Source organism: Megalobrama amblycephala, linkage group LG2 (assembly GCF_018812025.1).
Source record: "Megalobrama amblycephala isolate DHTTF-2021 linkage group LG2, ASM1881202v1, whole genome shotgun sequence".
In the NCBI taxonomy this organism is placed as follows: domain Eukaryota; kingdom Metazoa; phylum Chordata; class Actinopteri; order Cypriniformes; family Xenocyprididae; genus Megalobrama; species Megalobrama amblycephala.
The window spans coordinates 43,602,746-43,624,913 of NC_063045.1; the positions used below are offsets into that span (position 1 = coordinate 43,602,746).

The 22,168-nt window shown below is 38.5% G+C and overlaps 2 protein-coding genes across 12 annotated transcripts in view; both read left to right on the forward strand.

Moving 5' to 3' along the window:
• LOC125259562 (protocadherin gamma-A5-like) overlaps positions 1 to 22,168 on the forward strand; it is a 141,625-nt gene that overhangs the window by 6,577 nt on the left and 112,880 nt on the right. The window contains exon 1 of one of the 11 annotated variants that reach the window (XM_048177517.1): positions 540 to 3,213. The exons of 4 other annotated variants lie outside the window; for them this stretch is intronic. In XM_048177517.1, coding sequence (XP_048033474.1) covers positions 802 to 3,213 — 2,412 coding nt within the window. In that variant the 5' untranslated portion in view covers positions 540 to 801. 6 more of the 11 variants (XM_048177360.1, XM_048177510.1, XM_048177351.1 and 3 more) reach the window with 6 other exon arrangements.
• Positions 6,356 to 9,277, forward strand: LOC125259720 (protocadherin beta-7-like). Its single transcript, XM_048177603.1, has one exon. It carries the CDS (start codon positions 6,413 to 6,415, stop codon positions 8,969 to 8,971), a length of 2,559 nt encoding a protein of 852 aa, XP_048033560.1. The 5' UTR covers positions 6,356 to 6,412; the 3' UTR covers positions 8,972 to 9,277.

The following is a 22,168-nucleotide window of genomic DNA, read 5'->3' on the forward strand; positions in this document are numbered from 1 at the left end:
GCGTGTTTAGAAAATATAGTATGGCATTGGCTGGTAACGTTTTGTATTTGATCTCTGTCATATTTAACAGTTCGTTGCGATATTGTGTTGTTGTTTTAGTCTAAACACAACTTATTTTTTTAAAAAATTTTGACCATAGATGGTCTAGAATTGTTTGAGTTTTTCTACTTTGAGGCTGATAGTACAGTCTACATCTACCTTAAATCTAACTTACATAATTATTAGTTTGAAGCGGTGAATAAAGAGATAAGCCTCTCTATTCTTTTAAAACGGGTTTACTCGTTTATTTAATATGATTTCAATGTTATGTAAGTAATTTCCCGTCCAACGTATTTGAAGTCATACGGTTTCAGCACCACAAGTCTGGACAGCGACAGCAGTGTCTGTTGTTTATCTCTGAATGTATGATATATATATATATATATATATATATATATATATATATATATATATATATATATATACAGTTCCTTCCAATAAATATAGATAAATGTAACTTACTATTTAACAAAAATACGCGTCGACAAACATAAGACTTCATTTGGTTTATCACTGTTGTCTTTTCATTAAATACATGAAAGATGCAATGAATTGAAAAATACTCACAGTGTCGCTATTCACCAAGAGTGCAGACTGAAGCGCCTCTCCTCCCACATTTAATGTGTGCAGTATGAGCTCTGTCTGCTAAAATAAACGCCGCACAAAATGGAGTAACAGTCCATCGACGCTGATTGAATTATTGGAATATCAACCGTGAACATTAGTTTACTTTTGAACAGGTGCAACATCAAATCTTCAAAAATGGAATACAGATTATTTTTAGTTCCTTTCTTTGCGTTTTTCGTGGCTCTCCTTCTGTTTCCTCTGAATACCGTCTGTGCAGATCTGAGCTACAATATTCCGGAAGAAACGAAGCGCCAGTATGTGATTGGAAATATAGCCAAGGATCTCAACATGGATGTTAAACTATTATCTGCTCGTAAAGCTCGGATAGACACGGAGGACAGCAGCAAACGGTATTGTGATATTAATCTGAATACTGGTGATTTAATCGTGGCAGAGACAATAGACCGAGAGGAGCTTTGTGGATCTCGAATGTCCTGCATTCTCAGTTATGAGCTCGTCCTGGAAAGCCCTCTTGAAGTTCACCGTATAATTCTGCAAATTCGGGACATAAATGATAACTCACCACGATTTCCAATTGAGCGTATTAATTTTGAAATCAGGGAATCGGCAGATAAAGGCCAGCGATTCCGTTTGCATGAGGCGCATGACTCAGATATTGGGCATAACGCGGTCAATGGCTATTCACTGGAGAAAAACAAACATTTTGTTTTAAGTGTTCATGATAGTGCAGATGGAGGGAAATATGCTGAACTTGTGTTGGAAAAGGAGCTGGATCGTGAACAGCAGAAGGAGATAGATATGATTCTCACAGCCACTGATGGAGGTTCACCGCAGAGGTCTGGCACTGCTGTCATTCACATCACTGTTCTTGATGCCAATGATAATGTTCCAGTATTTAGTCAGCCTGTTTATAAGGTCACTCTGGCTGAAAATACACCTTCAGGAACAGAAATAATCAGAGTGAGTGCCACAGATGCTGATGAAGGTCCAAACGGGGAAGTGACTTATGAATTCAGTCGAATATCAGATAAAGCTGTAAAATTATTTTCTATTGATAAAACAACTGGACAAATTATGGTGATAGGAGAAATAGACTATGAAAATGAAAAGAACTATGAAATGGGAATTCATGCTCAGGATGGCTCTGGATTGGCTTCAACTGCTAAAGTCATCATAGATATAACTGATGTTAATGATAATCCACCTAGAATCATCCTTAAATCTTTGAATAACCCGATACCTGAAAACTCTGAGTCAGGTACTGAGGTGGGAATCATTCATGTTCAAGACAAAGACTCAGGAGAAAACCGGCAGATTCGTTGCTCTGTTCAGCAAAATGTTCCTTTCAAACTCAACCCATCTGTTAAAAACTATTTCTCTCTAGTAACTACAAAAGCTCTAGACCGAGAGAAAGAATCTGATTACAACATTACCATCACAGCCACAGATGGGGGATCTCCACCATTATCCACCTCCATGACGATTCATTTATTTGTCTCAGATGTGAATGACAATCCTCCTGTATTTGAGCAGCAGTCCTACAGTGCTTATATAAGTGAAAATAACAAAGCAGGCACCTCTGTTTGTTCTGTCAGTGCAAATGACCCAGACTGGAGACAGAACGGGACTGTACTGTACTCTCTGGTACCCAGTGAAGTCAATGGGGTCCCAGTGTCCTCCTTTCTATCTGTTAATGGAGATACAGGGGTGATTCATGCTGTAAGATCATTTGACTATGAGCAGTTCAGAAACTTCAGTGTCAAAGTTGTTGCCAGAGACAATGGTTCTCCTCCTCTCAGCAGTAACGTGACTGTGAAAGTCTTCATAACAGATGAGAATGATAATTCTCCACAGATATTATACCCTGTTCCAGATGGAAAGTCTTTAATGACTGAAATGGTCCCTAAAGCGACTCTCTCGGGCTCTCTGGTCTCCAAGGTGATCGCTGTAGATGCTGACTCTGGACAGAACGCATGGCTGTCCTATCAGATCTTGAAATCTTCTGATCCGGGACTTTTCACCATTGGTCTCCATAGTGGAGAGATCAAAACACAACGAGACATTTCTGAATCTGACAATATGAAGCAGAATCTTGTTATTTCAGTGAAGGATAACGGGCAGCCCTCTCTGTCTACAACCTGTGCTGTGAATTTACTGATTTCTGACAACCTTTCTGAAGTTCCTGAACTTAAAGATATGACTTATGAGGACAACAACTCTAAATTAACATCATACTTGATCATTGCATTAGTTTCCGTGTGCACCTTCTTCCTGACGTTCATCATACTGATCTTGGCAGTGAAGTTTTGTCACAGGAGAAAGCCCAGACTGTTGTTTGATGGAGCAGTTGCTGTTCCCAGCGCCTATCTGCCTCCCAACTATGCAGAGGTGGATGGAGCAGGAACTCTCCGCAGCTCCTACAATTATGACGCGTATCTAACCACAGGCTCGCGCACAAGTGACTTTAAATTTGTAAGATCATATAATGAAAACACCCTTCCTGCTGGTGGGAGTCTGAGAAAGGAAGACAATATTCAGTTTGCCTCAAGCATGATAACACTAGATGTTACAGGAAATGAAGATGAGGTAAGAGCAGCTTTAGTCTTTTCAACTATTTTTTATTTTTGCATTTCATATTGTCTCCACTGACATTTTAAATGATATTTTTATCAATAACATCACATACAGTACTTTATTAAAGCAGTTCCACATTAAAAATGTAGAAGTATTTGGGTAATTTATTAGACCTCATGCTGTATTACATATAAAACTGCTATAATCTCTCATTGTATAAACTACTGTCATATTTCATCTTTTAATAATGAAAACTATTTACATGGTACAGATTATGTAGGTATGAATTTTTGATCTCATAAATTTGTAGATTAGATTTAGATTAGATTAAACTTAGACTTTATTGTCATTATACACAGTACAACAAAATTCTGTCTGGTGAATCTCAGTTACAGAACTAATCAAAAACACTTAAAACAGATAACAAACAACATCAACAAATGGCAGCAATTACATAAAAATAAAGTGCAATTTATGCAAAGTGCAATTACGTCACTATCTGGAAGGTGAATGTGTATGTGCAGGGGGTGTAATGGAGGTCACAGCTCTCGGAAAGAAGCTGTTTCTCAGCCTGTTTGTGTGTGATTTCATAGTCCTGTATCTCCGCCCTGAGGGCAGTGGAACAAACAGTCTATGACCCAGGTGGGTGGGATCCGCGGCAATGTTTCTGGCCTTCTTCTGGAGGCGTTCTGCGTACGCAGAGTCCAGATCTGGAAGTGGATTCCCCACAATCCTCTGCATTGTTTTAACCACCCGGGCCAAGTCCCTCCTGTCCTGTGCTGTGCACTTGGCATACCATTCATTCGCACAGTGACAAAGGATACTCTCTATGGCACTCCTGTAGAAATGTATCTGCAGCCAAGGAGAGAGTCCAACCTTCAACTTCCTGAGGAATAAAAGTCTTTGTTGAGCTTTTTTCACCAGGTGGGAGGTGTTAAGAGCCCAAGTGAGGTCTTCTTTAATGTGGATACCCAGAAACTTGATGTTATCCACACGCTCCACTTCCACCCCCTGTATGAGCAGTGGAGCATGTGCTGTCCTTCCAGACCTTCTGAAGTCCACAATGAACTTTTGGTTTTAGTGGCGTTTGAAACCAGTTTGTTTTCCGAACACCACAGGGCCAGGTGATGGATCTCCTCTCTGTAGTGGGTCCCAAAATTGTCCAATATGAGACCCACTACAGTGGTATCGTTGGCGAATTTGACAGTGGTGTTGGAAGCACGGATAGGAGTGCAGTCGTGTGAAGAGAGTAAAAAGGGCTGGACTAAGCATGCATCCCTGCGGAGTACCTGTGTTCAGAATGAGGGTAGATGATGTATTATCCCCTATTCTTACCACTTGTGGTCTGTTGGTTAAGAAGTCTCTGATCCATGAATACAGTGAGATGGGCAGACCTAAATTACGGAGTTTGTGTACCAGTTTGTGGGGAATTATTGTATCAAACACAGAGCTGAAGTCGACAAATAGCCTCCTAATATATGTGTTAGACAGCTCCAGATGGGACAGGACTGTGTGGAGTGCTATGGTGACTGCGTCCTCTGTAGATCAATTCCCCCTGTAGGCAAACTGGTGAAGGTCTAGTTCAGGAGGTGTAACGTTCTTAATGTGCTGCAGGATAAGCCTCTCAAAACATTTCATCATGACAGGGGTCAGAGCAATTAAGCGATAGTCATTGAAGCAGGTGACAGCTGACTTTTTAAGCACAGGTACAATAATGGAGGATTTGAGGCAGACAGGGACTATAGTGAGCTGCAGGGAGAGGATAAAGATGTCCTGAAACACTCCTGAAAGTTGGTCTGCACATAATTTCAGTGTCCATCCTGACACCTGGTCTGCCACCCCCCCCCCCCCCCCCACCCCCCAAAGCTTTGGTTACGTCGATCTTTCTCAGTGCAGCTTTCATCTGGTGGCACTGAAGGACAAGAGTCCACTGCTGCTGTTCTTCCAGCTGGGATAACTTGAACATCTCTCTGCTCCCTTGTAAATCAAATTGGGCAAAGAACTGATTTAAGGTGTCAGGGAGTGCCTCATCCTGACTGATCATCTGTTTGCTGCCCTTGACATGTTCCTGGATCAGCATATTTTGTTGATCCTGGAACAACATTCCTATCTGAAAATTTAGTCCTGAGCTTTTCCCAACCCCTAAACCTAACCCTACCCATAACTTATCCCTAAAATCAAAGGGAAATGATAGTTGAATAACACTGTTGTGGAAGTACCTAACCCAGGTTGTAAGCCCAAACTTGACATAAATGGTAAACTTGTCCCTCAAATCTGATTGGTTGATTGGAATGTTGTTCCAGGATCAACAAAGATGTTGATCCAGGAACTCGTTGTACTTGGTGATATCATGTTCACCAATCCGTTATGGCTTTAATGCATCTCCACAGATGCCGGGATTGTTGTCATCAAAATGTCCCTCAATACGCTGCTTGTACCTGTGTTTGTATACTTTCTGCACACCTTTATCAGTACTTGAACGCTGCATTCATCAGTTCTGAAATTAAAAAAAAGTCTGTTTTTGAGGAAATACACTGTATTATTTTTTTCCTATTATATTTTATTAACATGAATTGTGGTCTTCAAGCGTGTTTGGAAAATAATAATAAGGCATTTGCTTGCCAAGTTTGTATCTGATCTCTGCTAGATTTAAAAGTTTGTTGCTATTTTCTGTAGTTGTTAAACCAAGCTTAGCTCTTTAGAAAGTTTTAACGTAGATGGTCTAACATTTATCACTTTGAGACCAATGATACTCAAAGTGATAAATGTTATGTGATAAATGTGATAAATTTAGATGTTTGAACATTTATCACTTTGAGACCGATGGTACGGTGTACATGATCGTTAAAACCTACAAGACTACGTTTGGTTGAAGCGGTGAATAAAATAAATAAATAAATAAATAAATAAATAAATAAATAAATAAAAATAATAGTTTCACCACACGCTTTGACAGCGACTACAATATCTGTTGTACTTTTTCTCTGAATGCGAGACCCTTTTAGTTTGTTTCCAATACATATCCTATATATTTATGTAAATTATTATCTTACAATAATATGCGATGACAAACATCAGACTTCACTTGGTTGATCCCTGCATGTCGTCTTATCAATAAATACATGAAAGATGCAATAAACACAAAAATACTCACAGTGTCGCTATTCACCAAGACTGATGCGTCTCTCCTCCCACTCTTAATGTATGCAGTATGAGCTCTGTCTGCTGGAATAAACGCCGCACAAAATGGAGTAACAGTCCGTTGACGCTGATAAAATTATTGGAATATCATCCGTCAAAGATTAGTTTACTTTTGGGCAGGTGTAATATCAAACCTTCAAAAATGGAAAACAGGTTATTTTCAGTTCCTTTCTTTGCGTTTTTCGTGGCTCTCCTTCTGTTTCCTTTGAAAACCTTCTGTGCAGATCTGAGCTACAATATTCCGGAAGAAACGAAGCGCCAGTATGTGATTGGAAATATAGCCAAGGATCTCAGGATGGATGTTAAACTATTATCTGCTCGTAAAGCTCGGATAGACACGGAGGACAGCAGCAAACGGTATTGTGATATTAATCTGAATACTGGTGATTTACTCGTTGCAGAGACAATAGACCGAGAGGAGCTTTGCGGATCTCAAATTCCCTGTACTCTCAGTTATGAGCTCGTTTTGGAAAACCCTCTCGAAGTGCACCGTATTATACTGCAAATTGAGGATATAAATGACAACGCACCGAGATTTCCAAATGAGCGTATTAATTTTGAAATCACCGAATCAGCAGCTAAAGGCCAGCGATTTCGTTTGCATGAAGCTCATGACTCAGACATTGGGCAAAACGCGGTCAGTGGCTATTCACTGGAGAGAAACAAACATTTTATATTAACTGTGGATAGAACTGCAGATGGAGGGAAGTACGCTGAACTTGTGTTGGAAAAGGAGCTGGATCGTGAGCAGCAGAAGGAGATAGATATGATTCTCACAGCCACTGATGGAGGTTCACCGCAGAGGTCTGGCACTGCTGTCATTCACATCACTGTTCTTGATGCCAATGATAATGTTCCAGTATTTAGTCAGCCTGTTTATAACGTCACTTTGGCTGAAAATACACCTTCAGGAACAGAAATAATCAGAGTGAGCGCCACAGATGCTGATGAAGGTCCAAACGGGGAAGTGACGTATGAATTCAGCAGAATATCAGATAAAGCTGTAAAATTATTTTCTATTGATAAAACAACAGGACAAATTTTGGTGATCGGAGAAATTGATTATGAAAAAGACAAAAAGTATGAAATGGGAATTCATGCCCAAGACACCTTTGGGTTGTCATCAACTGCTAAAGTCATCATAGATATAACTGATGTTAATGATAATCCACCTAGAATTATCCTTAAATCTTTGAATAACCCGATACCTGAAAACTCTGAGCCAGGTACTGAGGTGGGAATCATCAACGTTCAAGACAAAGACTCAGGAGAAAACCGGCAGATTTGTTGCTCTGTTCAGCAAAATGTTCCTTTCAAACTGAACCCATCTGTTAAAAACTATTTCTCTCTAGTAACTACAAAAGCTCTAGACCGAGAGAAAGAATCTGATTACATCATTACCATCACAGCCACAGATGGGGGATCTCCACCATTATCCACCTCCATGACGATTCATTTATTTGTCTCAGATGTGAATGACAATCCTCCTGTATTTGAGCAGCAGTCCTACAGTGCTTATATAAGAGAAAATAACAAAGCAGGCACCTCTGTTTGTTCTGTCAGTGCAAATGACCCAGACTGGAGACAGAACGGGACTGTACTGTACTCTCTGGTACCCAGTGAAGTCAATGGGGTCCCAGTGTCCTCCTTTCTATCTGTTAATGGAGATACAGGGGTGATTCATGCTGTAAGATCATTTGACTATGAGCATTTCAGAAACTTCAGTGTCAAAGTTGTTGCCAGAGACAATGGTTCTCCTCCTCTCAGCAGTAACGTGACTGTGAAAGTCTTCATAACAGATGAGAATGATAACTCTCCACAGATATTATACCCTGTTCCAGATGGAAAGTCTTTAATGACTGAAATGGTCCCTAAAGCGACTCTCTCGGGCTCTCTGGTCTCCAAGGTGATCGCTGTAGATGCTGACTCTGGACAGAACGCATGGCTGTCCTATCAGATCTTGAAATCTACTGATCCGGGACTTTTCACCATTGGTCTCCATAGTGGAGAGATCAAAACACAACGAGACATTTCTGAATCTGACAATATGAAGCAGAATCTTGTTATTTCAGTGAAGGATAACGGGCAGCCCTCTCTGTCTACAACCTGTGCTGTGAATTTACTGATTTCTGACAACCTTTCTGAAGTTCCTGAACTTAAAGATATGACTTATGAGGACAATAACTCTAAATTAACATCATACTTGATCATTGCATTAGTTTCCGTGTGCACCTTCTTCCTGACGTTCATCATATTGATCTTGGCAGTGAAGTTTTGTCACAGGAGAAAGCCCAGACTGTTGTTTGATGGTGCAGTTGCTGTTCCCAGCGCCTATCTGCCTCCCAACTATGCAGAGGTGGATGGAGCAGGAACTCTCCGCAGCTCCTACAATTATGACGCGTATCTAACCACAGGCTCGCGCACAAGTGACTTTAAATTTGTGAGATCATATAATGAAAACACGCTTCCTGCTGGTGGGACTCTGAGAAAGGAAGACAATATTCAGTTTGGCTCGAGCATGATAACACTAGATGTTACAGGAAATGAAGATGAGGTAAGAGAGTCTTAACTGCTTTGGACTGTCTTATAGAAGGTACACTGTATATCCTGGTGTTTCTCTTGATAATACATTTTGTTACTATATTTCTATCAACAATAATAGTCACTCTAATAATGCTATTGTGGTTAAAACAAATTGTTTTTCGATGGTAATTAATAAATATTTTACATCTCATTTCATATGACTATCATGTCTCTTGTCTCCTTGCATTTGATGTCAGCATATAAAACGCTTTTGCCACTGCTAAGGAGACATTTTGATCTCATAAATTTGTGTATTTCCTGCACGCCTTTAAAAAATCTTGAACATTGCTTACCAGAGGTGGGTAGTAACGAAGTACATTTACTTCGTTACATTTACTTGAGTAGTTTTTTGGAAAATTTGTACTTTTTAGAGTAGATTAAAATGTGGGTACTTTTACTTTAACTTGAGTAAATTTGTAATGAAAAATCTGTACTTTTACTTCGCTACAATGGGCAACATTCATCTCGTTACTTTATTTTAATTCAATACTATAAATGTTAAGAAATGCGTAGTTTATTCCATGCGCGCTGTCTCTTTTTTCATGAACGATGCCCCATTCACAAATGAATCACTCTTTTGAGTCGATTCTGTTCAAAGACTTGATCAAACAAGTTGGTAAAGCTGTCTAAATTGATTCGCGAATCAGTTTGAATGATTTGTTCAGTTCCTGCACGCGCTGAATCGTTTGAAGCGGTTTCTCACTCGGAGCGGATGAAGTGGCAGTGGACCTACAGTCAATTAAAAGCAAATCTGCAAATGCATACAGTTGTTTGCCAGCGATGAAGATCTTTATTAGTTGAGCTGCGTATGCTGTCTGTGAACAATTCCACAGGTAACGTTAGGCCTATCGATTTCATTTGATTTTACTTCATGATACAGCCGAGCCAATAGCCGACATTTTACAACCAAACAGATTATTACGTCACTATAACAAAAGTATGTAGTATTTCTTTACCGTTTTATGGGCATATATCTTAATTTATACATTAATTTATACATATACTATTGCGCAATGGCGGCGCCAGCCACCTGTTCGTCTTGAAAATGAACGCTTTGCGTTGACACAGTTGAAATATACATTTGATTACATTTTGGAGAACAGACCGAAGAAGATCCGTCAATGTGTATTTGATCATTGTTTGTGTCAAGTTCAGATATGAGCGCGAGCACATGCAAAGAGTTTTCTCTCTTCTTTAAAATGTAACGTTAGCTGTATACGTTATTAATATAGTAACGATACATTCGGGTTACAGATGCTAGAAATAATGCTTGTCTCTTCTATGTTTGTTTGTTGCAAAGATATCTAATTATGATAATAAATTAAATATCTATTTAAATAATAAACATTAAATAATAACATGCTATTGTGTGTGTGTGTGTGTGTGTGTGTATATATATATATATATATATATATATATATATATATATATATATATATATATATATATATATATATAAGTAACTAGTAACGAGCTACTTGAGTAAGATTTTTATTGGATACTTTTTTACTCTTACTCAAGTAACTATTAGGATTATTACTTTCACTTTTACTTTGAGTAAATATTTCTATAAGTACTTGTACTTTTACTTGAGTACAGTTTTTGGATACTCTACCCACCTCTGTTGCTTACAGTAATTCGCGAAAAATACAAAGGTCTACTTCTGATGCATTTACCTTTCTTGTTTTTTCCCCTTATCATGTTTTCCTTATTGGCATTGAGGTCTTTCAAATTGTCTATAAAAGTAGTGAATTGTACGACATTTATTTAATATCTCCAACTTTAATAGTTTCAAGGCCTTTTGTTACGTTTTTCAGATGTTGTTCTAGATCATGTATCATTCTGATGCCGTTAATAGAATGCACAACATTTAAAATTTACTAAAAAAAAACTAAGTTTGTTTGAACGGGTGAAAAATACTTTCCTTACTACAACGAATATACTCATTTAATATGAATTTAGGGTTGAGTCACAATCTTCTCATCGAATCTGTCTGTGAGGTCATCCGGTTTCAGCACCACATGAATGGACAGCGCCAGTACTGACTGTTGTGCTTTACCTCGAAAAGAGTCTCAGTTTTTTGTTAGTTTTTACAGTATAATTATTTTTAAGTTAATAAATATTGCTCAGTAACAGGCTTTGAAAAACGTCAGACTTTATTTGGTTCATTCCTGTAGTCATTTCATAGAATACACGCATAATGCAATGAGCAGAAAAATACTCACAGTGTCGCTATTCACCAAGAGTGCAGACTGAAGCGTCTCTCCTCCCACACTTAATGTGTGCAGTATGAGCTCTATCTGCTAGAATAAACGCCGCACAAAATGGAGTAACAGTCCGTCGATGCTGACTGAATTATTTGAATATCATCCGTCAAAGATTTATTTACTGTTGGGCAGATTCAACATCAAATCGTCAATATGGAATACAGGATATTTTCATTTCCTTTCTTTGGGTTTTTCGTAGCTCTCCTTTTGTTCCCCCTTAAAACCGCCTGTACAGATCTGAGCTACAATATTCCGGAAGAAACGAAGCGCCAGTATGTGGTTGAAAATATAGCCAAGGATCTCAGTATGGATGTTAAACTACTATCGGCACGAAAAGCTCGGATAGACACGGAGGACAGCAGCAAACGGTATTGTGATATTAATCTGAATACTGGTGATTTAATCGTGGCAGAGACAATAGACCGAGAGGAGCTTTGTGGATCTCAAATTCCCTGTACTCTCAGTTATGAGCTCGTCCTGGAAAACCCTCTCGAAGTTCACCGAATAATTCTGAATATTGAAGATATAAATGACAATGCGCCACAATTTCCAAGTGACCGTTTTAACTTTGAAATCAGAGAATCAGCAGATAAAGGCCAGCGATTTCGTTTGCATGAGGCGCATGACACGGATATCGGACAAAATGCTGTCAATAGCTATTCACTAGAGAAAAATAAAAATTTCATATTGACTGTACATGCTACTGCAGACGGAGGGAAATATGCTGAACTTGTGTTGGAAAAGGAGCTGGATCGTGAACAGCAGAAGGAGATAGATATGATTCTCACAGCCACTGATGGAGGTTCACCGCAGAGGTCTGGCACTGCTGTCATTCACATCACTGTTCTTGATGCCAATGATAATGTTCCAGTATTTAGTCAGCCTGTTTATAAGGTCACTCTGGCTGAAAATACACCTTCAGGAACAGAAATAATCAGAGTGAGCGCCACTGATGCTGATGAAGGTCCAAACGGGGAAGTGGCGTATGAATTCAGTAGAATATCAGATAAAACTGCAAAATTATTTTCTATTGATAAAACAACAGGACAAATTGTTGTGACCGGAGAAATTGATTATGAAAAAGATAAAAAGTATGAAATGGGAATTCATGCTCAAGATGCCTTTGGATTAGCATCAACTGCTAAAGTCATCATAGATATAACTGATGTTAATGATAATCCACCTAGAATCATCCTTAAATCTTTGAATAACCCGATACCTGAAAACTCTGAGCCAGGTACTGAGGTGGGAATCATTAATGTTCAAGACAAAGACTCAGGAGAAAACCGGCAGATTCGTTGCTCTGTTCAGCAAAATGTTCCTTTCAAACTCAACCCATCTGTTAAAAACTATTTCTCTCTAGTAACTACAAAAGCTCTAGACCGAGAGAAAGAATCTGATTACAACATTACCATCACAGCCACAGATGGGGGATCTCCACCATTATCCACCTCCATGACGATTCATTTATTTGTCTCAGATGTGAATGACAATCCTCCTGTATTTGAGCAGCAGTCGTACAGTGCTTATATAAGAGAAAATAACAAAGCAGGCACCTCTGTTTGTTCTGTCAGTGCAAATGACCCAGACTGGAGACAGAACGGGACTGTACTGTACTCTCTGGTACCCAGTGAAGTCAATGGGGTCCCAGTGTCCTCCTTTCTATCTGTTAATGGAGATACAGGGGTGATTCATGCTGTAAGATCATTTGACTATGAGCATTTCAGAAACTTCAGTGTCAAAGTTGTTGCCAGAGACAATGGTTCTCCTCCTCTCAGCAGTAACGTGACTGTGAAAGTCTTCATAACAGATGAGAATGATAACTCTCCACAGATATTATACCCTGTTCCAGATGGAAAGTCTTTAATGACTGAAATGGTCCCTAAATCGACTCTCTCAGGTTCTCTGGTCTCCAAGGTGATCGCTGTAGATGCTGACTCTGGACAGAATGCATGGCTGTCCTATCAGATCTTGAAATCTTCTGATCCGGGACTTTTCACCATTGGTCTCCATAGTGGAGAGATCAAAACACAACGAGACATTTCTGAATCTAATAATATGAAGCAGAATCTTGTTATTTCAGTGAAAGATAACGGGCAGCCCTCTCTGTCTACAACCTGTGCTGTGAATTTACTGATTTCTGACAACCTTTCTGAAGTTCCTGAACTTAAAGATATGACTTATGAGGACAACAACTCTAAATTAACATCATACTTGATCATTGCATTAGTTTCTGTGTGCACCTTCTTCCTGACGTTCATCATACTGATCTTGGCAGTGAAGTTTTGTCACAGGAGAAAGCCCAGACTGTTGTTTGATGGTGCAGTTGCTGTTCCCAGCGCCTATCTGCCTCCCAACTATGCAGAGGTGGATGGAGCAGGAACTCTCTGCAGCTCCTACAATTATGACGCGTATCTAACCACAGGCTCGCGTACAAGTGACTTTAAATTTGTGAGATCATATAATGAAAACACCCTTCCTGCTGGTGGGACTCTGAAATCAGATCAAAGTGATTCGTTTGGAACACACGTTGTCACTCTTATCAACACAGAAGAGACAGAAGAGGTATGAGGCTTAATAATATTTTCCTGGTATTTTCTTAATATTTGCCTCATTTCAGCTGTGCACTACAAATATTTATCTCAGTTTGCTGTTTCATTCATAAAGCAAATTATACATTTTTGTGGATGAGTAAGACTTTATCTTAAGTCTTTATTGTATTAGCCTTTATGAAGTATTTTAGAGCTTCATATATGCCTTGCAAATTCACATTATAATGCATTGTATGGATAATTGTAACCACAGTTATAATACATTGTGCTACACATTTACCATGTATAATGCATTAAAACAGATGTAACAAGGAATCAACAAATATAATGGATTTTAACGTGGTTACAATTATTTATGAAAAGATATAATGCATTACAATGTATATTATGAATACCTTTATAACACATTATACATAAAAACTTAAAGTAAAGTTTTACACTTGTGTCTTAAAATCAGTACATTCTCATTCAAACACTTCAAGAACTAAAATATCCTGCTACAACTGTGACGAAGTTACTGATCAGTAGAAGCAGTATTATCAGCCACAATAAATTATAAAGCATATAGCTAACATTAGTAGTTATAAACAGCCTTTAACATTAAATAGATGGTTTATTTTTTTCAAAGAATGAAAGGAGGCTGGAATTTATATTATTAAAGTTCGTATGTTCTTTGTCAGGTAACCAGGAGATGGCATGTGTTTGGTTAGGCATGGATGGTATTGAATAAAAGGAGAGAAGCGTGCTAAAGGTTGTTTTGAATATCAATATTATGGTGTTAACATTACTTTGTCTCATTTCACATGCATGTGTTTAAAAAATCTGTCAAATATCCTTTAGATACTCCTGTCGTGCATTTTTTTTTTTCTACCTACATCATTAATGAATTAAAGTATAGGCCTGCAATGTTTTTATGCCAGGGTTTCCACTCTTCTTCTTGTGCCAGATTTTATTGATAACGTTAGATTAATCGAATGAGGTTCTGTGGTTAGCCCGCTTCCGGTGTATTTACTGTTATCTTCAGGAGAACGCAGCTTTCCTTGTCATTTGTTTTTGAAGCCACATGTAAGAATATTTGTAATGTGCCACTTGAACTCAGTGGGTCGCTATTGACCAAGTATGCGATAGCCTGTGTGACTGTCATTGTAATACTTTAAATCACGACACACCTTTTTCACACGCATCATTGTATACGGTCTGTGGGCTGATGTAAACATCACAGTGGATTGTGGAGGCTGGATTTAACATTAACTGAAACAAGCAATGGCAATAATATTCGGATTATTTCCTTGGTCGACGTGCATCGCTTTCATTTTACTGTTTATGCGCAAAAGTAATGGGGATTTGAGCTACTCCATACCAGAGGAGATGAAACAAGGATCGATAATCGGAAATATTGCGAAGGATCTTGGTCTTGAAACCGATGGGCTACTATCACGAAAAGCTCGGTTAGACACGGAAGAATATGGAAATCGTTTTTGTGAGATCAACCCGCAAAAAGGGGAATTTATTGTGGCGGAGAGGGTCGACCGAGAGGAATTGTGCGGTTCAAAAGCATCATGTGTCTTGAAATACGACCTAGTTCTAGAAAACCCGCTAGAGCTGCATCGCATATCAGTGAAAATAGAGGATATAAATGACAATTCACCGCGATTTCCTAATGAACTAATAAAACTTGAAATTGGCGAATCTGTGGGCACAGGAACACGTTTCCCCCTGGAGGAGGCGCATGATGCGGATGACGGTCAAAACGGTATTCAGAATTATTCACTTGAGAAAAACGAACACTTTTCTTTATCAGTTCACTCGACTGCCGATGGAGGAAAATATGGCGAACTGATACTGCAAAAAGAACTAGATCGTGAACAAAAGAAGAATATGGATTTGGTTCTTACTGCAGTCGATGGTGGAACTCCACGGAGATCCGGGACTGCTGTAATTCATGTCATTGTCCTAGATGCAAATGATAATGTGCCTGTATTTACTCAGCCTGTTTATAAAGCCAGCATTTTAGAAAACTCTCCTTTAAATACCATTGTAATCAAAGTAAGCGCTGTAGATGCTGACGAAGGAGTGAATGGGGATGTCATGTATGAATTTAGCCAAATTTCAGAGAAGGCTTCCAGACTTTTTTCTATAGGTAAGACCAGTGGAGAAATTACAGTGATTGGACCGATAGATTTCGAAGATAAAAACAGTTATGAGATACGTATTCAGGCCAAGGATGGTTCTGGCTTGGCTTCTAATTCAAAAGTTGAAATCGATATAATCGATATTAATGACAACACTCCTGTTATACATTTGAAATCTAATGATATTCAAATCCCTGAAAATGTGGAACCTGGCACTGAAGTGGCTATTATAAATGTTCAGGATAAAGACACGGGGGATAACAAAAAGGTTTATTGTACTATTCAAGAAAATGTCCCTTTTAAGCTAAATCCGTCTATTAAAAATTATTACACAATTGTCACAACGGGCCCTCTGGATCGCGAACTTAACAGCTATTATAACATAACTCTAGTGGCTACTGATGGAGGAACCCCACCGTTATCATCCTCCAAAATAATACACTTTTCAGTTTCTGATATCAATGACAATGCCCCTGTATTTGAGCAGCAGTCCTACAGTGCTTATATAAGAGAAAATAACAAAGCAGGCACCTCTGTTTGTTCTGTCAGTGCAAATGACCCAGACTGGAGACAGAACGGGACTGTACTGTACTCTCTGGTACCCAGTGAAGTCAATGGGATCCCAGTGTCCTCATTTCTATCTGTTAATGGAGATACAGGGGTGATTCATGCTGTAAGATCATTTGACTATGAGCAGTTCAGAAACTTCAGTGTCAAAGTTGTTGCCAGAGACAATGGTTCTCCTCCTCTCAGCAGTAACCTGACTGTGAAAGTCTTCATAACAGATGAGAATGATAACTCTCCACAGATATTATACCCTGTTCCAGATGGAAAGTCTTTAATGACTGAAATGGTCCCTAAAGCGACTCTCTCGGGCTCTCTGGTCTCCAAGGTGATCGCTGTAGATGCTGACTCTGGACAGAACGCATGGCTGTCCTATCAGATCTTGAAATCTACTGATCCGGGACTTTTCACCATTGGTCTCCATAGTGGAGAGATCAAAACACAACGAGACATTTCTGAATCTGACAATATGAAGCAGAATCTTGTTATTTCAGTGAAGGATAACGGGCAGCCCTCTCTGTCCACAACCTGTGCTGTGAATTTACTGATTTCTGACAACCTTTCTGAAGTTCCTGAACTTAAAGATATGACTTATGAGGACAACAACTCTAAATTAACATCATACTTGATCATTGCATTAGTTTCTGTGTGCACCTTCTTCCTGACGTTCATCATACTGATCTTGGCAGTGAAGTTTTGTCACAGGAGAAAGCCCAGACTGTTGTTTGATGGAGCAGTTGCTGTTCCCAGCGCCTATCTGCCTCCCAACTATGCAGAGGTGGATGGAGCAGGAACTCTCCGCAGCTCCTACAATTATGACGCGTATCTAACCACAGGCTCGCGTACAAGTGACTTTAAATTTGTGAGATCATATAATGAAAACACGCTTCCTGCTGGTGGGACTCTGAGAAAGGAAGACAATATTCAGTTTGGCTCGAGCATGATAACACTAGATGTTACAGGAAATGAAGATGAGGTAAGAGATTCTTAACTTCTCTGGACTCCTTTTTATATTTGCGTTTCTTGTCTCCGCTAATTATACATTTAAAGTGATATTAGCATTAATAATAATATGTCATTAAGGCGGTTCCAGTTTAAACAACGTATTTGGGCGTTAATTTGTTAGAAGCTCACGCTGCATTACATACTGTATCTATTAAAAGTACTATCATTCTTCTTTTACCGCATTTCATATTATCTTCTGTGTCAAATACTTTTGCCACTACTATAATGAAAACAATTAAATGGTCCAGATTATGTAGGTCGCGAATATCGGATCTCATAAATGTATACTTCCTACACACCTTTAACAGTACTTGAACGCTGCATTCATCAATTCTGGACACAAATACAAAGGTCAGTTTTTGAGGAATTCCTCTGTATATTGTCTTCTTCTTCTTCCCTATTATATTGTATTTATGGCTATATGTTTACATAATAACTATATTTAGAGTGAGTTTTAACGTGAATGTTCTAAAAGTGTTTGAATATTTCATTTTGAGGCTCATAGTATCATCTACATCTACGTTTAATCTTACTATCTAAATTAGTTTGAAACGGTGAAAAAGGAGATACGCCTCGCTTTTCTTTTACAACGAATTTACGCGTATATTTAATATTTCAAAGTTACGTAAGTTATTTCTTGTTCAATGTCTTTAAGGTCATCAGGTTTCAGCACCACAGGTCTGGACAGCGACAGCTCTGTCTGTTGTTTATCTCTGAATGCGTGACATTTTTAGTTCCTTTCCAATACATAGATGAATGTAACTGATTATTTTACACTAATACGAGTTGACAAACATCAGACTTTACTTGGTTAATGATTTCTTTTGTCGTTTTCATTACTTAAATGCATGTTGTAATGAGCAGAAAAATACTCACAGTGTCGCTATTCACCAAGAGTGCAGACTGATGCGTCTCTCCTCCCACACTTAATGTGTGCAGTATGAGCTCTGTCTGCTAGAATAAACGCCGCACAAAATGGAGTAACCGTCCATCGACGCTGATCGAATTATTGGAAAATCATCCGTGAAAGATTATTTACTTTTGGACAGGTGCAACATCAAATCTTCAAAAATGGGATACAGATTATTTCCAGGTCCTTTATTTACGTGTTTCGTGGCTCTCCTTCTGTTTCCTCTGAAAACCTTCTGTGCAGATCTGAGCTACAATATTCCGGAAGAAACGAAGCGCCAGTATGTGTTTAGAAATATAGCCAAGGATCTCAACATGGATGTTAAACTATTATCTGCACGTAAAGCTCGGATAGACACGGAGGACAGCAGCAAACGGTATTGTGATATTAATCTGAATACTGGTAATTTAATCGTGGCAGAGACAATAGACCGAGAGAAGATTTGTGGATCTCGAATGTCCTGCATTCTCAGTTATGAGCTCGTCCTGGAAAACCCTCTTGAAGTGCACCGAATAATTCTGAATATTCAAGATATAAATGACAATGCGCCACAATTTCCAAGTGACCGTTTTAACTTTGAAATCACAGAATCAGCAGATAAAGGCCAGCGATTTCGTTTGCATGAGGCGCATGACACGGATATCGGACAAAATGCTATTAATAGCTATTCACTGGAGAAAAATAAAATTTTTTATATTGACTGTACATGATACTGCAGACGGAGGGAAATATGCTGAACTTGTGTTGGAAAAGGAGCTGGATCGTGAACAGCAGAAGGAGATAGATATGATTTTCACAGCCACTGATGGAGGTTCACCGCAGAGGTCTGGCACTGCTGTCATTCACATCACTGTTCTTGATTCCAATGATAATGTTCCAGTATTTAGTCAGCCTGTTTATAAGGTCACTCTGGCTGAAAATACACCTTCAGGAACAGAAATAATCAGAGTGAGCGCCACAGATGCTGATGAAGGTCCAAACGGGGAAGTGACGTATGAATTCAGCAGATTGTCAGATAAGAACGCAAAATTATTTTCTATTGATAAAACAACAGGACAAATTGTGGTTGCTGGAGAGATTGATTATGAAAATGAAAGAAACTTTGAAATAGGAATTCATGCTCAAGATGCATCTGGATTGGCTTCAACTGCTAAAGTCATCATAGATATAACTGATGTTAATGATAATCCACCTAGAATCATCCTTAAATCTTTGAATAACCCGATACCTGAAAACTCTGAGTCAGGTACTGAGGTGGGAATCATTCATGTTCAAGACAAAGACTCAGGAGAAAACCGGCAGATTCGTTGCTCTGTTCAGCAAAATGTTCCTTTCAAACTGAACCCATCTGTTAAAAACTATTTCTCTCTAATAAGTACAAAAGCTCTAGACCGAGAGAAAGAATCTGATTACAACATTACCATCACAGCCACAGATGGGGGATCTCCACCATTATCCACCTCCATGACGATTCATTTATTTGTCTCAGATGTGAATGACAATCCTCCTGTATTTGAGCAGCAGTCATACAGTGCTTATATAAGAGAAAATAACAAAGCAGGCACCTCTGTTTGTTCTGTCAGTGCAAATGACCCAGACTGGAGACAGAACGGGACTGTACTGTACTCTCTGGTACCCAGTGAAGTCAATGGGTTCCCAGTGTCCTCCTTTCTATCTGTTAATGGAGATACAGGGGTGATTCATGCTGTAAGATCATTTGACTATGAGCAGTTCAGAAACTTCAGTGTCAAAGTTGTTGCCAGAGACAATGGTTCTCCTCCTCTCAGCAGTAACGTGATTGTGAAAGTCTTCATAACAGATGAGAATGATAACTCTCCACAGATATTATACCCTGTTCCAGATGGAAAGTCTTTAATGACTGAAATGGTCCCTAAATCGACTCTCTCAGGCTCTCTGGTCTCCAAGGTTATCGCTGTAGATGCTGACTCTGGACAGAATGCATGGCTGTCCTATCAGATCTTGAAATCTTCTGATCCGGGACTTTTCACCATTGGTCTCCATAGTGGAGAGATCAAAACACAACGAGACATTTCTGAATCTGACAATATGAAGCAGAATCTTGTTATTTCAGTGAAAGATAACGGGCAGCCCTCTCTGTCTACAACCTGTGCTGTGAATTTACTGATTTCTGACAACCTTTCTGAAGTTCCTGAACTTAAAGATATGACTTATGAGAACAACAACTCTAAATTAACATCATACTTGATCATTGCATTAGTTTCCGTGTGTACCTTCTTCCTGACGTTCATCATATTGATCTTGGCAGTGAAGTTTTGTCACAGGAGAAAGCCCAGACTGTTGTTTGATGGAGCAGTTGCTGTTCCCAGCGCCTATCTGCCTCCCAACTATGCAGAGGTGGATGGAGCAGGAACTCTCCGCAGCTCCTACAATTATGATACATATTTAACCACAGGCTCACGCACAAGTGACTTTAAGTTCATCACATCTTACAATGAAAACACGGTTCCTTTCTCTCAAACGTTGTGTGACACGGAAACATCAAACGTATGTAGTGACACCACTGGCGAAGAACTCAGCTATCCCACTCTGGTAAACTAATAATTTGATTAGTTTTGACTTCACATTTTCATTTGTTTCTTTACTTCCTTTCTTTTTTTTTTTTTTTTTTGTGAGACTGTGTGTGAGTCTGAAGGTTGCTACTTCTTCATTTCCCTGATTTATGTGTTCTTTAAAAGCATTTATAAGATTGTACAAAGTTCTGATCTGTGGTGTGTATCATCAGTTGCACAGTCAGCATTATTTTCTCTCAGTTATAGTCATTTAATGTTTTCTGAAATGTTTATTCACCAATTTCAAAATACATATTAATTCATCTGTAAATTTATATTAATTATAAGTAAGTATCAGAAAAGAAATGTAAACATTTTACTAAATTGTTTTAAATATATGTTCAATGTTATTTAGTGTATCTTTCAATCTGGTATTGTACTGTGCATGACAAACAAACAATGACTTGTCTAATAAAGTTAAAATTTGATGAGAAATTAATAAATGTTTTTGTCTCCGCTCCTTATTTCTCTCCTAGTAGTACTTCCTGAAAATTGACAGTGATACATGACAGTTGTTTTTTTTTCACACACATATATATATATATATATATATATATATATATATATATATATATATATATATATAATTTTGCATTAGTACAGTGGAGTTAAACTGAAACATTTATTTACATCTCACTTTCTTCCAAACAAGAAAAAAGAAAAGAAAAAAAAAAGTATGCTTAAAAAAAGTATGATTAGGCCTACTATTGATTCTGTTTAACACCAAATACTTGTTGTTTTTTCAGCTTTAATGGTGTGAAGGTTTAATGTAAACAGCCCTAACCTGTTTAATCTCATTTTTGTCTTTCATGCTCTTCTCTGTGAACCAATGCTGGATTTTCTTCTATAGGTAAGAACAACTCTTATTTACTCTAAATTAAGTAAGATGCATGCTTATGATGAATGATTCTAAATTAAGATGTTTCTAATAGAGACTGAAAAGATTGGACATCTATATGGACAAATGACCGTAAACACATTCACTTGTACAGCAGGCACAGCCTGTTGATGTATAGTTTAACGTGAAAACTGTAAAGATGTTAGCTGGTTGATTCACTGCTGATGGTGGCTGATGAAAACAAAAAAATATTTGTGATATAGGAGATTTGATCCGAATAAATTAACATGTATTTACTTAAAATACTTTTTTTTCCTCAAAATT